The sequence below is a fragment of the Asterias amurensis genome, chromosome 14 (assembly GCF_032118995.1).
Source record: "Asterias amurensis chromosome 14, ASM3211899v1".
Classification (NCBI taxonomy): Eukaryota; Metazoa; Echinodermata; class Asteroidea; order Forcipulatida; family Asteriidae; genus Asterias; species Asterias amurensis.
In genome coordinates, this window is record NC_092661.1 from 18,219,038 (window position 1) to 18,235,348 (window position 16,311).

The 16,311-nt window shown below is 35.1% G+C and overlaps 1 protein-coding gene across 3 annotated transcripts in view; it reads right to left on the minus strand.

Moving 5' to 3' along the window:
- Positions 1-2,971: 2,971 nt before the first annotated feature.
- The window catches only part of LOC139946962 (four and a half LIM domains protein 3-like), a 141,734-nt gene continuing 128,394 nt past the window's right edge, over positions 2,972-16,311 (minus strand). For 2 of the 3 annotated variants that reach the window (XM_071944753.1, XM_071944755.1), the window contains exons 6-11: positions 12,735-12,935; positions 10,400-10,586; positions 9,423-9,592; positions 8,468-8,654; positions 6,755-6,787; positions 2,972-4,175 (exon numbers count right to left, since the gene is read on the minus strand). In XM_071944753.1, coding sequence (XP_071800854.1) covers positions 4,027-4,175; positions 6,755-6,787; positions 8,468-8,654; positions 9,423-9,592; positions 10,400-10,586; positions 12,735-12,935 — 927 coding nt within the window. In that variant the 3' untranslated portion in view covers positions 2,972-4,026. The remainder of the gene's footprint in view (positions 4,176-6,754; positions 6,788-8,467; positions 8,655-9,422; positions 9,593-10,399; positions 10,587-12,734; positions 12,936-16,311) is intronic. The other variant, XM_071944754.1, reaches the window with a different exon arrangement.

The following is a 16,311-nucleotide window of genomic DNA, read 5'->3' on the forward strand; positions in this document are numbered from 1 at the left end:
CATATTGAAGGATTATCTTGTGCAGACCCCAAACCCCCTAAAAATATCAAATGAATAAATGATGCTAATCAATCATATATAATGATTGTCACTCCATTTTATTCTTTATTGCAATTCCAATTCAGGGAAATATAGTTTTTCACAAAAAAATGTTCTAAATATTCAATCATCTAAACTGAATAAAAATAAATTGAAATAAAGCAGAAAAACTTATTTTTATACCACTCTGAAATGTTCATTTCAAATATTCAAAGTTTGGAGAAATAAGAAATAAAATCCATACGGTGAAATGAACATTTCAGACACTCAGCAATATGCAATTTGACAAAAATTTAAGAATTTTTAAAATCGTCTGTCTTAAAGTTTCAAAAATGCAATCTCCACAATGGATCTCAAGTACTGTTAATTAGAACAGACTAATTACTTCTAATTAATTAAAAAGAATAACCTACACAGAACATTTCATGCATTTTACACCACATAATTTACATATTTTTTGTGAAGAATAGGACAGGATTTGTCAGTTTGACTTTTGCTGTGTGTCATAATTTTAATTATTTAAAAATACACGAAAGCCAACCTTTAGTGATTAACAAAATAATCCAAACTTTGAATTTCGCTAAAAATTTAAAACAAGTCTTGCCATGAATTCGATGGTGTTTTAAAAAGTTATATCAAAATGAGCTACGGCAGTTTGACAGCACAAGATGTAATAAAATGGTGCATATAATTTGGCATTGCAAAAAGAAACATGTCTTGGCAATAAGTTTGAAGCTTTCAGCAAGCAAGAATTAACTGCAATTGAAAAGGGATCGTTTATTATGGCTTCACATTCCACAAAACAAATTGTTGTGACATTTTGTTGTCCTTTTTCAGAAATTTGCAAAAAAGTAAAGATTTCAAATTGTTTAATTTCACTTGATTCCTAGGGCAATACCAAATGTAATTTGTTTCAATAAATAAAATTGTGCCATGAGATTAAATGCAAAACTCAACTTAACAATGTGAACAAAAGTTAAAACAATGCAGAAACAAAGGTTTTATTTCATTGTTTTGTCTTTCACTCGAACGAAAAAGTTTAAAACCAAGGTAGGATTTCATTACCTTGAAAGTATTTAAACAATTTAAACACAGAATTAACACTATGTCTTCTTTTATGAAATTGTGAAAAAGTAAGATACAAAAGTTCTTTCATTTATTAATGCTAAGCCATTTGTATCATCATTTTTTCACAACTTCAATTCAAGAAAAAAAGAAAAATCAACAAATTTGTGTTTAGTGTAAGGAAATAAAATATAGATACCTGTATTTATCCCCTTTTCTTGATGTAAATAATCAAACCAAACGCCAAATAAACAATGAAAATATGAGTGATGCAAATTTTTCAAAATGGTCAAAAGTGATCAAAAACTCCAAAAACGGAGAGAAAAGTTTAACTTAGGGCAAGTTCAATTAGCGACCATTAATTGTCAACCACTAGCCAATGTTTCATGGTAACCTATGCATTAAACACATCCTTGGTACCAGGAAAATCTCTCAATGGTGGACAATAGTCAGTTTATGTAGTCCCTTGATTGAACTAGCTTTTAACTGTCGAGGCAAAACATACCACATGACTTCACCTAGTGCAGTGTGTTTCTGTGGAGAAGAAAAAGGGAACCTTATTGTGACAATCTGCAAAACTAAACTAAAAACCCAAAACAAGCACACCGGCCCCTTAGCTTCATCAAAAACAATTCAAGTGGTTCCATTTGTTTTGTTTCACTGACAAGTTTTTAGTAAGTTTTAAAAGCAAGCAAAAGTAAACCAATCTTAAGTACTGACTCTACCAATATTAAAATGTAAAACTGACAAATGAAAATATGTATTTGTTCACAATTAGTATTTTTTTTTTAGAAGTTAGATAAAAATTAGTCACTTAGTTACAACAATGTTTATTTATTAAGGTTTTTTTTATAGTTTTGTTTTTGTTTACATAGTACAGTGGTAGTGCATTTTGATTTTGTTGTTTTTGTAAAATTCTTGAATACTTAATAATGATTATCTTTAGGGGAAAGAAATAGAAAAGGAAACACAATATGCAAATGTGATGATGAATAGTTATTGTAATGGAATCAATATCTAAACACTCATTATCATAAACAGGTCTGGCACATTTTGTTGTTGTGAGCCTTAAGGCCGAGTCACACTGCAGCAATAACGAGAACGATAATGATAACAATCACGACGCACAGAGAACGCATTGTATTGGTTGAAATGCTCCACGCGGAATACACACATGCTCATTCAACCACTAGAATGCGTTCTCTTTGCATCGTTATCGTTTTCGTTAACGTTCTGGTTATCGCTGCAGTGGGACTGGGCCTTTATACACTAAACTAAATTTTGTTCAATTTTTCTTTTCTTTTAGCATAGTATTATGTTTCAAACAATTATATCAATACGTTGCAAAGTAAAAATACATGTATTGCATTTGTTTTAAATAAAAAAGGTGTACCACCTTGATAGTATTATTTTAAACACCTAAAACGTTAACTTCACAACAATATGGCTCCTTTGAACTTCAAGAAAAGCTGTGATTGTCAGAATTACTTTTTGATAATTTAAGGAGTTGCAATGAAAGAAAAGGGATTATTTTCTTTGAATGTGTTATTATAATTAGTATACAACCCTATCAATGGTAGATAACTTCATGGATATGACTGACTTAGACTTCCAGCAGCCGATTTCACGAAATGCTAGGATTAATCCTATCTCGAATTAGGACGAGTGACTCGTCCTAACTTAGGATGGGTTCCATGCGTCCTAACGTCTATGGTTACGGAACTTAACTCATCCTAAGTCCTAAGATTAATACCTAGTTAGGAAGAGTTTGGTGAAATCGACAGCGGGACGAGGTTGCTCCTCATGATAAGTCCAAGGATTAAAAAATTGAATAGAATTGTTTTGCCAACGCCCTCCCAATATGGTACTCTTAATTTTGAACAATACATTATTTTTTTTCATGATAATGTTTTTTTCTTCTAAATAGAATTCAAGTTTGAAAACACAAATATCACAAGATAAAAATCCATACACAGTAAATTGTAAACTCCTGCATAACGGAAATAAATTTTTGCATAAACGTGTCATAGTTTTAAAATGTTTTTATACAGTATTGTTTACAGCCTACTCTATAACTCTACAATATTTATTCTATTTCAGAAAGCTAGGCAATAAATAGAACAGAACTTTTCTTTAAAATAATCTTACATGAATCAGGGAGAAAACATTCTAATTCCCAAGTCTGTGAAATATAAAAGAAGTTTTTTTTTTGCTTGTTACATTCAACGTGCAATCAGAAAAGAATTGTTAATTTATTCTCCGAAAAAAATCACAATTTCACAGTAAAATTCTATCTTTTAAAATTTATCAGGGAAAGGTTGGTGTTTCCACAAGAGATTTATAAAAGGTCATTGTTTTGTTTTCATTCTCTTAAATATATGTAAGCAGTATCTTTACTGGAGTTTTCATAGGATACCAAATTCATATAGTACATATTTTAATAACAACTATTTTGGTTTTATCTTCACAGCATATAAGTGAAATTGAAACAATCAAAGAAAGTGCAGATAAAAAATTAAAGTCTTTTAATTTCAAAATCTTTAAGATTTGCATTAATTTTTGGGTTCCTCTTTATTTAGATTATTCAAACACTATTATTCTCCCTTTATATATACTACAAGTGCATTAGAGACACATTGTGGAGTTTTATAATACTTCATAATTTTCCCCAAACAAATCTTTTCTTCTTACAAAGGGAAGGAAATATCTGCTCTTTGTAAAAGCCATTTTTCTGCATCCTTTTGAAAGACTCAAAATTTGCTCCCTATGGGATGTTCACACTAGATTGGTATTTTGTTCATTTAGTTATAATAACAAGGTAAAATAAGGGGGCAGGGTCTGAAAGGGAGGGGGCTTAATTCTCCACCCCTCAAGAAGCATCTGCAGCCAGAATTGATTCCGTTTTTTAACTGTATCCTATCATCAGCCTTGAGCACAGTTTGGGCATACGATGTCCTGGCCATCCATGACAAAGCACTCGTTGACCAGCGACACTTGGCACTTCTGGCATTGGAAGCAGCTGTTGTGCCAGTTACGATCTTCAAAGCAGACGTAGGTCGTGCTTCCTTGGCCTGAAGAAAAGGAACATTAACTTTTCTTAGTTATTGTTACGCAATGTCCCCTCGACACTCAATACAGAATTTATTCCTACTTCAGACAATAAGCAAAGAAGTCCGACCCCAGAGGCACAATTGACAAAACAACTGAGTTTAAATCTCTCATTAGAGGGCCACCAGCAGGAGTAGGAGAGGCATGCAAGTCAAAAATAGAACGCGTGGGAAAAATTTTCACAATTTGTTCTTCACTATGATTCTGCGTCTATTCAAGTTTATCTCTCCCAAAAATCAAGTCATTTCAAAACAAATCCGTGAATTGTGTTTTCGCAACCACCACACTTCACCAATGGCATTAAAAGATTCACAAATTTAATTTCCTTCTATGGCCAAATAAATATTTGTGGGCATCTTGTTATAACTTCTTCATATTCTATGCCACTTATATAAAAGGGAATCATGGCACACAGATCGTATCGCATAATCTGATTGGTGCCCACTGTTGCCCAGTCGCGTTTAGGAAATGAGACACTCGACTCAGTATGAAAGTCAGAAATACATACAGCCTTCTTGATTATAAGCACAGGAAAGCTTGCTCATTGTTAACGATTCAACAGCAACTATAAAACTCCATTTCATCACATACATCGGGGGATGCAGAGGAGGAAGGGATGATAGCAAGAAATACCATAATCACAGAGACTCTCAAATTGTAGGGTGAAATCGAAGACCTTTACTTTTACCATCAGTTAGGTCAAAGAGCACACACAGTTTTAGTGCTAGGGAAAACTCTGAAAGGTGTCATTAAGTTTAATTTATGACTAATTTTTGGTTTGACATTTCATAAAACTGTCATTGAGTAGGTCACCTTAAGGCATCTTAGTAGGTCATCTTAAACCTCAAAACCTACTTGTTCAGTCAGTCCCGTCACTAATCCGTTGTTGTTTTGTTTTTCTTGTTTCTTTGCATTGTTCTTCTTTATTGTTCAGCACTTTTGATCTTTGATAAAGGCGCTATATAAGACATCCCTCCCCTTTTTTGAGGGGGGGGGGGGGGTTCATGCCCCTGTATCTGCCTCCAAATACAGAAAAGAGTTTTACAGTTAAAGTTAGCTTCACGACAGCAGTTATTGCTGTGAGGTAAGACAACAGTGGAACAGTGATTAAGTACAATTCACAGTGTGTCAACTTGACCATTCAGAATAGAGAACTTCTTCAATACAAAGACACAAGGCAGGCATGGTGTAGAGGTGCATCCATAGAGCGTTAAAGACACTGGACACTATTGGTAATTGTCAAAGACAAGTCTTCTCACTTGGTGTATCTCAACATAAGCATAAAATAACAAGCCTGTGAAAATTTGGGCTCAATTGGTCATCAAAGTTGCGAGAAAATTATGAAAGAAAAAACACCCTCATAAGACAAATTTGTGTGCTTTCAGATAGGAATAAAAGATTTCCAGCAAGAAGTCTTTTAATATTTTAGTGATAAATTACCTCTTTTCAAAAACTACGTTACTTCAGAGGGAGTCGTTTCCCACAATGTTTTATACTATCAACAGCTCTCCAATGTTCATTACCAAGTCAGTTTTTAAGCTAATATTTGTTTTGAGTAATTACCAAAGGTGTACCTTCCCTTTAAAACCACATTCAAAATACACTAGATTGTGATCGGTATGCTTGACAAACAATGTTTGGCTCCAAGAAAACATACACAATTTACAATCTTCCCGTCTTGTATGCAAATGCACTCTGTGCCCAAAGAGCAAAGTATAGTTTTGAACTTGTGTTTAACTGAGGGCAGTTTTGGGGGGTTTCTATGAATTGACACTGTGAATCAGTGGAAATACAATGCTGATTTCGTTTAAGTCCCAACACCCTCCCACTGAAAAGAAAACAAGAGTTAAAACTTTAAGGAAAACATGCCTTAATTTTCTTGATGACTAAAGTACAATGTGTGGTCCAAATAATATTCACTAGTGCATAAGCTTCACAGTGTGGCTACAATACTAAATGCATTTATTTGTTTGGATTAACTAGTGACTAATGAAGTTAAAACTCAATGATGATGTGGTGAAAACAGTGACAAGGTTGTTTAACAACTACGACATAAAATATACAACATGGTGTAACTATAACCACTACTAATGGTGTTGATGCATGCAGAGCTGGGGTTAGACCATCACTGCACGATAAACAAAGCCATTCCATTTTAATCCTTAAGCCCAGTGAGATGTTCATACAATTTGATTATGGATCTCTTAAAAGTATCATACTCATCAAACTGAAGGTAATCTTTTTCTGAAGCATTAACAAAGCAACATGAGCGTTTAGTTTTTAGGCAAAGTTGATCAGACTCAAACTGCTGTTCTGATATGTTACTCAGTTACAACATTTTTTACCTTTTATTTCTCACTGCATTTTCCCACAACAAAACATAAATTTACAAATGTTATTTGAGTAATGTTTTTTTTTAAAGGGCTGGATTAAAAGGGTTTGAAGCATTTACTGAGCTGACCAAACAAAACAGAGGAGATTATCTATTAGAATACAATGGCTTGTTGTGCATTTGTGGCATAAAAATGACAGTCCTTCTTACCAGTATTGGCGCCAGGGGGAGTCGGCCCGCCAACTGAAGAAAAATTGGGAAAATTTTAGGTTGGACATGCAACATGCACATACAACAAGACTCGATGAATGAATGAATGAATGAATGAACTGCCAGAATGTAGCAAAGTTGCACTTTTTCACAGAACTTAAAGGTTGTCTCCCATCTAGCTTTTGTTTTTTAAGGTTATGTCATGGCGGGAAACTAAGCAAACCGTGATAATAAATTTAAACCCAAGTCATCATCTTGTCCTTTAAGATGGAAGACAACCTAACAAAGATCTTTATCAGAGATGTCTCAAAGAAGTGATTATTATTACTCAGACACAAAAGTGTAAACCAAAAATCCAGGATATAAGATTTGATAATACTAGAGAGAACAGATAACCAATGCTCTTTACAGATGCTTAACATTTAAATGTTAGCTATAATTGGTAACATCTCTGACATACACAAGTACATCTTATGAACATTCCGATGATGATGTAGACAAGATGAAACACTTTTCTGATATTTGTTCACATCATTATAAACTGTAATATCTATGGCCACATTTTATCACTGAATACTAAATTTGTAGTGAACAAACTGTGATTAAAAGTTGATTTTGCTTTGTTTCTCACTTTTTACATGCTTTTAGTGTTGATGACCAGCCGGTTAGCTATCCCGCAAAAAGCTTATTCTGCTTCAAAGGGACTAAACTGCAACTAGATATATCACATATAGGATTTGAGGCATTGCATGGTGAGGTATCAATATATATTTGGTTTGCGGTAACACCATGTGTGTATCTACTTGCCAGGTAGAGTTTGTTCAGTCTCCTGACGATGACTAGAGCAAGCTAGTCGAAACGTTGAGACCAACCCAAGAACTGACTCCGCGGTAGTACAGTTAATACGATCCTATAAGCTAAAGTAGTAGTCCAGTCTATTTCTATACCATCCGCCTTGGTAATAGTTAATAAGCAGGACAGTTCTTTTCAGAACTGAGAAGTCTCCCTAACACCCGAACAATCTACTCCGCGGTAGTAGAATTAAGCAAGACAGTTCTCTAAGAACAAACTCTACCTGGCAAGTAGATACACACATGGTGTTACCGCAAACCAAATATATACATAGATATATCACCTTTAACAAATCTACAAAAGTTTTTTATTTTTCCCCTCTAGGTCTGGGTATTACCCGCAATATGCGGGGATATGACAACAAAATATGTTACCCTCAATCCTTTAAAATTAGTTTTAAAAGTCAAAAGGAAATTTGTTTTAGGTAGGGAAACCTTAAGAACCTAAAAAGCGAATTTGTAAACAAAGAGACAAGAAATGGGAACACCAAGGGAAGGGGCACTGAACTATAAGACTATCAACCCGGCTGGTACCGTAGGTCTTATTCAAGATGTTCCACAAGTGGCTGAGAGAAATACAAATAGATGTTGGACAACAAGAGAATGACACATGGAAAAGAAAAGGTTGAGATACATGAAGTAGGAAATACAGATATATCCTTGAGAGATAATGATAGATGCAGATGAAGAAACAGAAAAAGTGAAAAGGAAAACAAACATCAGTGGAAGGGGAACATTAAAGTTATGAGGCGGGAGTCTGCGAGAAGGCCTTCAGTAAGTTTAGATTCCCTCTTGGAGTTCATTGTGTAAATATTTATTGTTATCCCTCAATCCTACACTTTTTAGCTCCACCTCAACTTACCAACAATAGGCTTTTGGCATGCTGAACACCTGCGTGCAAACTTCTCCCCGTAGCAATCAGCACAGTAGCGTTTCTCATCCCGCAGTGTGAAGCGTTGATTCCACAGGGACTTTGAGCAGCCTGAGCAGCAGAAACAATCCCTGTGCCATGGCTTCTTCTGATAGGAGAGACCTCCACTTGAGATGATCTGAGAGAAAGTGGTAGGTAACTCATCAATTTAAAATTGTTCCTATAACTAATTAGCTGTGGCCAATTAGTGGTCGGTCCAGCACATCATTCCTGAGTTGCGATGGTTTAGTTAATAAAAAGTGGATTCGAATTTGAATCCTGACCTATCTGGTCTTGGCACTTGATCAGCATGCAGTCTTAACAATGGACCACTGGCCAAATGCTAGTTAAAATGCATGAAGACCAGTCAAAATTCTCTCCAACTGATCTGACTGGTATGGTAAGTACAGTATTAAAAAAGCATCCGTATTTAATATAACAAACGACATGTAAAAAAGCTAGCAGACTAATAAAATGACAGGCTAACTCTGCTCAATTTCATATAGAGCTGCTTAGCACAAACATTTGCTTAGCATGAAATTTCTTCCTTGATAAAAACAGGATTACCAACTAAATTTCCATTTGTTGCACATTGCTTGTTACTGGTATTCAGCTATGGTTTGCTTATCGTGAAAATCATGTGGAAATTTGGTTGGTAATCCTGTTTTTATCAAGGAAGAAATTTCATGCTAAGCAAATTTTTGTTCTTAGCAGCTCTATGAAATTGGGCCCTGGTCACTCTAGTTGGTCACAGAAAAGGTTATGGGCAAACCCTGTTAATCCTTCTTAATGCAAGGCAACAAATAATTAGCTACAAGTGAGGCTCTCTCAGACCAGACACTAGGTGGCAGCAGATAAACCAGTTAGTTTTACTTTGATGTGTTTCAGTGATTTAAACATGTCCTACCTCTCCACAGCCAGTGCACTTAATACCAAAGGTGTCCTCATAGCATTTTGTGCAGTAGACTGAAGACTCCTTGGGTACAAAGCTGCCTGTACCAATCTGTTTCTCACAGACTTTACAACGGAAGCACTTGTCATGCCATTCTTTGCCTTGGAAGCCGAGTCTTGTCACACCTGGTTCAGAAAAATAAGGGTAATGTCAGTCTTGAACAAGAAATTAACATTCAGGAAACTTATGTAGGCCTAACACATGCAGAACATGAGAATTACAGGGGATAGAATTTGTACACTTTCTTATTACAATTTCTCTCCAGGCTTCTTAGTTAAAGACAATGGACACTATTGGTAATTGTCAAAGACCAGTCTTCTCACTTGGTGTATCTCAACATCTGCATAAAATAACAAACCTGTGAAAATTTTATCTTAATTGGTCGTCGGAGTTGCGAGATAACTATGAAAGACAAAAACACCCTTGTCACACGCTTTCATATGCTTGATTTCGAGACCTCAAATTCTTAACTTGAGGTCTTTAAATCAAACTCATGGAAAATCACTTCTTTCTCGAAAACTAAGTAACTTCAGAGGGAGCCGTTTCTCACAATGTTTTATACTACCAACCTCTCCCCATTACTCGTTAGCAAGTGAGGTTTTACGCTGATAACTATTTTGAGTAATTACCAATAGTGTCAACTGCCTTTAAAATGTTGGGAATGGTACCAAAAGACACAAATGAAGTTTATGGACTATCTGGAATGTTAACAACTATTTTGATTTAACTTTTTTAAGACCGAAAAAAAAAAAAAACTTTTAAAAGAATTCAAAGATCGGAAGAGTAAAAAAAAAAAAATCTTCTTTAGAATTGCCATAATCAAATTTGCATTGATTGGTATTCCATGCTAATATTAATAATTAAACAAGAATAATTTCCATTTATTAATGGTTACAGCCAGTGAGAGTAAAAGGCAGGACGAGGGGCCATACCAGGTTTGAGGATCTCCCCACAGGCCTGGCATTTGTTGGCCAGATGTTTCTCATAGCAGCTAGAGCAGCACATCTTGCTGTCCCAGTTACCGAAAGCTTTATCGGCCAGGGATTCCTTGCAGAAATGGCACGTGTAACGAGCCTCAAAGCAGGTTTCATGGTAATGCTGATTCTTGAAGGAAAGATCCTATCAAACAGAAAGAAAGAAACAAATTTCATCAATATGGAAAGGTTTGCGGTAACACCATGTTATGACTATGACTATGAGTTGGGGTGGTTCTGAAACGAACCGTTGGTTTAACTCAACGTTTCAATCAGTAATTTCATCAACATCAAGATAATGTAAGTGTTCCATTCGACATTTATTTTACAAAGGTAATGCTATGATATCTTGTAGTTTTGTTGACGGCCCAAAAATATGTGTGTATATAGCTGACATTACCTGTAACTTATTCAGATAAGAAATCATTTATTACACTTTTGTTGACGCAAATAAATAGTAAGTGGCCTGACGTTTTGACTTTAGCAGAGTCTTTCTCCAAGGCTAAATGACAACACAACAAACATGAACAGGTAACTAAGTATGTACATTTTATTTGTTTTTTTTTGTGTCCTTCTTTTTACAATTTCACAAGCAAAAACACCTTAAGTTCCCTGATCAGCCAGTTGAAGTATTACTATACAGAGCTCTTACATTTTGACCACTTTTTTGTTTCAATCAAAGTTGAAGGAACACGTTGCCTTGGATCGGTCGAGTTGGTCTTTGAAAAGTGTTTGTAACCGTTTTTTTTTATAAAATGCATATGGTTATAAAGATGCTTTAAAAGTAGAATACAATGATCCACACACATTTGCCTCGAAATTGCGTGGTTTTCCTTTTACTTTGCGAACTAACACGGTCGTAACTAACACGGTCGGCCATTTATGGGAGTCAAAATTTTGACTCCCATAAATGGCCGACTGTGTTTGTCGACGAGGTAAAAGGAAAACCACGCAATTCGAGTGATACTTGGATCATTATATTCTACTTTTAAAATATCTTTCTAATCATATGCATTTATTAACAAACGGTTGCAAATGCTTTTCAAAGACCAGCTCGACCGATCCAAGGCAACCTTTTCCTTTAATGTACTCTGCCGCTGTGTACCATTAAGCTCATCAGGAAATCTATAACTATAACTCACAATCACATCATCTGATTTGTCTTGGGGGATGGAAGCTTAAAATAGAGTTTGTTGGGTCGCTTTTACAGTTTTTAGTATAGTTACTACTGATTTCCCATGGTATATCCACTGTCAAGGAAGGCAGTACTGTAGACTACATGTTCTTTTATTTAATATGAACAATAACCGTCTGTGCGCCTTAGGGATAGAATTATGGATTGGTGACGTAAGCATCGATGAAAGAGACAAGTTTGAACTGCACTCCGTGGACCTGGCACGCTTTCCATTGAATAATGGGATTTTTGGTTTTGTTTTACAAATGTAATTACTTCCTCAGTAACCAATACAATTAGAACTTTGACCATGGGGGGATTTTCTTCTTTTATTTTTTGGAGGGAGATTAAAATTCAGTTGCACAAGTGGTGCTTTTTTACTCCAAATCAAACTAAAAGTATTTCCTTGTTTCATACTAAAACTTTAATGAGCTCTCATATTTGTTATCAGTCGCAGAAGGTTAGTTCTAAACCTATAGAATTGTTTTTAACTTTGACTCCATGTCAAGGTGAGTTAAAATATTTCTTTCACATATTCCAAAATATTTCTGTATCATTGTGAACCCTCTGCAGCTATGATTCTTGGGGGAAAATAAATGCCGATTGTCATTGAATGCAAGAAAAATAACATTTAGTTTACTACATCTTGGTGTATACACACTTTCACTCATTCTCATTGTTCCTTTTATATTTTAAATAAACCTACATCAATAAACTATCAAGTGATATCCAGAAACACTATTTAAGGTTGTCAAAATTGTCATGTATAATTTCAAAAGTTTGAAACTTTTCTATGTTTTCTCTGTATGAGTTCCATAGAGTTATATATAAAAACTAGAGGGCGCATGAGTGATGCTTCGTGCACAAACGCCACAGGACCGCAAGATGACAAGCGCGTCATTCTGCACGCGCAATGAATAAGAAATACACATTTGAGTTTTTTTTATTGAACGCTCAAGCGATGCTGTTTGTTCAACTTACAAAATGGCCACACAAACACAGCTGTGAGATAGCTGTTTTGTCAACTTAGAAAATGGCCGCCTGCTTGCATACTGGGGCGCGTATTACAGGCCAGTGCGCACTCTAGTTCTTATATATAACTCTATGATGAGTTCTCACCTTAGAATCATGTCCAATCTTCTGATTGCATTCGGCACAAGTGTTGGCAAACAGGTCATTGTAGCATGGGATACAGTGAGGGTTATTCTCCCTTAGGATGTAACTCATTCCACTCAGTGACTTGTCACAGTGGAAGCAGCAGAAGTGCCCGGGATGGAAAGACCCGTCCATGGCGCGAACGTACTCTTGAGAAAAGATCAGCTGTAGGATGAACAGAAAGTGACTGATAAATTATCCAAGTATTTAAATTCAATAGATGTTAAATTTGCATTCGAACCCTCAACTTTTGCAATTATAAAATTGGTCAGACACTACTCTAGAGTTGCAAAGGTCTTGGGTTTGAATCCCACCCGAGTAATATGACTGTGATTTTTTTTCCACAGAAATCGGGAAAGTATACAGTGCCAACACACATCGGTGTAAGGATAAAACAAAAAATTAATATTTAGACGCAGCATTAAGGTGCAGGAAAAGAATGGTCTCATAAAACTCCCAGGTTATGAGTTTTGAGTTGAAACAATGTTCTTCGATATGAAGAGCCAAGTCACACTAAGAAACCAACATCAGGAAATAGTTATAAAGCCCTTCAATAAACCCTGTACCTGCCAAGGTTCAAGTTCCCAGTAGTACATGACTTTAGGGAGCTTCCCTTAAGAAATACCATTAAAGGGCAGAAAGGACATCCTTACTGAATGAAATTGAAAATTTGTGATCTTTTACCCATATTTTCTGTTATATTTAACTATATTTTACCATAAACATTTTATCAAATGAATTAAAACATAAGATGAGGTAAATTTTATGTCAGCAGAGTCGCAACATTTAAATGGAGTAGAATCTTTATTAGCAGCCTGGTTTCTGCAAGTTAATCTTGATTCCTTTAAAAGTTTGGATAAAAGGGTTTTCTTACCAACATCCAAAGACTAATCTTTGCCCTTTGATAGTAATATAAAAGTCACATAGTAAAAACTTGATATATCTTGATGCACCCCTTTATAGAATGTGGGACCAGGTGCTGTGACTTATCTCAAATTATCCCTGGTGTTAGAAGTATTAAGAGTTATAACACATGAACTGGATGGCTCAAGGTTCTCACATTGACAAGGTGAGGCGGCTTCTCAAAATGTTAATGCATAATTTGTTTAAGCAATATGTGGTTTACTGTAACAAAATCTTGACAAGATGGCAGCTTTTAATTTATGGACGGTTTTAAATATTTAAAACTGGTGGAACAGAGTAGATTTTTTGTTCTTAGTTGAAGAGTGTCAAGACCACAAACTTGGGGGTTTGAATTAAAGGTGTTTGGATAATTTGGGGATGCAGTTAAAATGTTTGTATACATACTCCAAAAAATATAGCCCATCATCGACAATTACAACAGTTCTTTTAAAAATATCATTTCAAATGTTGGCCATACAAAAACCAGAAAAAACCATGGTTCTTCCAACTAAAAAGGTCAGAACATCAACAGAATTTTCCAGCATCAATGTTCCTTGCAAACATCAGTCTTTTAAAATAATTTTTTAATTGAACAAGGTATTTTTGAACAGCTATTCCTACCCTCATTTTTCATGACTTTAGGTGATGCAGTAATGCAGTTTTTACAATATACATATGTTTGGTATTTGTCTCAATTCCCTTGTGAGCCAAGCTTCACATCTGGCACTCACACTTTTCAGTCAATGAACATGGCTGGTTGTGGGCCAGCGAAAAGTTAAGCCAAAGGGGGAAAATGTCCCTGTACATGGTGTTGCCGCCAGCTCAGTGTGATGCTGGAGCAGACATTTAAAGGGATGGTACAACATCAGCAATCAAATACATTGTTTAAAAGTTTATATATGTTTCTTGGTTGGAATGAATTTTTACTTAAAAAAAAAAATACATAATGTACCTTTAATTGGATTTTAACCTACAAGGTGAGTTTAAGGTTAAATTTAGAACACAAATAGCACACACAATTTGCATGGATAAATCAAACCAATGGGCTATGTTCAGGGTTTCGGGCAAACAACAGCCCAGCAAATCCAATGATTCACAGTTGGTAAGCACTGTCCATGTGAACAAACTTGTACATGTATAGACATTACGATTGTCGTATATACGACTGGGATCCCAGCCAAGTTTCGATTCTCAAGTACAAAAATAAACAACCATGTTAGTATATAAGTTGAAACCAGTTGAAATATGTTTTCCCATTCATGGTGATCTTTTTTTGTTTTTATAAAGTGCTCATTTTGTGTAGATACTTGGAAATAAAAACTTGAAGCTTGCGGCAGATAACAAACAAGATAAAGCAGATATTCATTAACAAAAAAGCACCTTTCACTTTTGTTTCTCATCGTTTATGCCACACTCAAGACAAGAAATTGTTCCCTGTATTTAATAAGATACAGCAATGACTTCCAATGTCTACACCACACCTCCAAACAGACTATCCTAAGGCAAAATTTACCCCCAAAAATGATAACTTATCCTTTGTGCTCACACCCACCCCCACTATAGACAGACCCTCAGCAGTTTATCACAATCACGTCAGAGAAATTGAAAAGGGTAAGCTTATGGGGAGATAGCCAGACCAGGGGACACCAACTACATCCCAAAGCTATCCCCTATCCATACACACTTTGGAACCTTACATAAGATTACAATTTCTTTACTTTTCAAAAAAATATATGATTGAGACAGAAATGTAAACACACATACCTTTCAATCAGAAACAAATTGAGATGCACTAATAAAAACCTCATGACCAATCAATGTTTTGCATGGGAGTACAATGGACAGAAATAATAAATCATCAATATTTCAGTTCAGTTAATCAATAGACATACTTTGCACCAGGAATAAATAATAAGTATGTCCTTAAATAAATAAAATCCATCCATTGGTCTGTTGGTAAAAAACTCATATGCTAGAAAGTAACACCATAAACTAGATCAACAGCTGGGATCCCTTTTCAGCATCACTGATTTGGAAATTATTTCAATGTCACGATTTAACAACCCTGGAGAAAATAGCTTAAATAGGTTCTTGTTCCATTTTTAAATACCACCATCGGCTCGAGTTTGTTTTGAAAACCTGAGTAGTTACCTCTGTGTTCAATAAGATCTAAAGATGTGATCATTCTATGTGTTTTTCTTCTTACAAGAAAGCAAAATTAGATTCTTGATTATACACAAATTTGTTACTTGTTTTTCAATGGCACAACACTTAATCAATCCAAAATGTTAGTTTAAAGATAGGCCTATGTTATAAAAAAAAAAAATGGGAAAAAAAATGGAATGACATTCACTTAGGTTTTGTGAGTTACTTTTGCTCATGAGAAGGGTTATTTTTATAGCTTCACAAGATCGATTCTCTCTGTCATTTTTTATAGCTTCACAAGATCGATTCTCTCTGTCATAGACAGGAAACAATTATTTCAACAAAAAGATTTATACATTGAAGAGAAGCAAACAATTAATCAATACAACATAAAGCTCTGCCCATAGTTTGGGTAAAACACTCAATTTGCATGTAGGTAAATGAGCCAGTGACATGAATCCCCAATGAGTGAAACCAGGTTCAACCTGTGTTA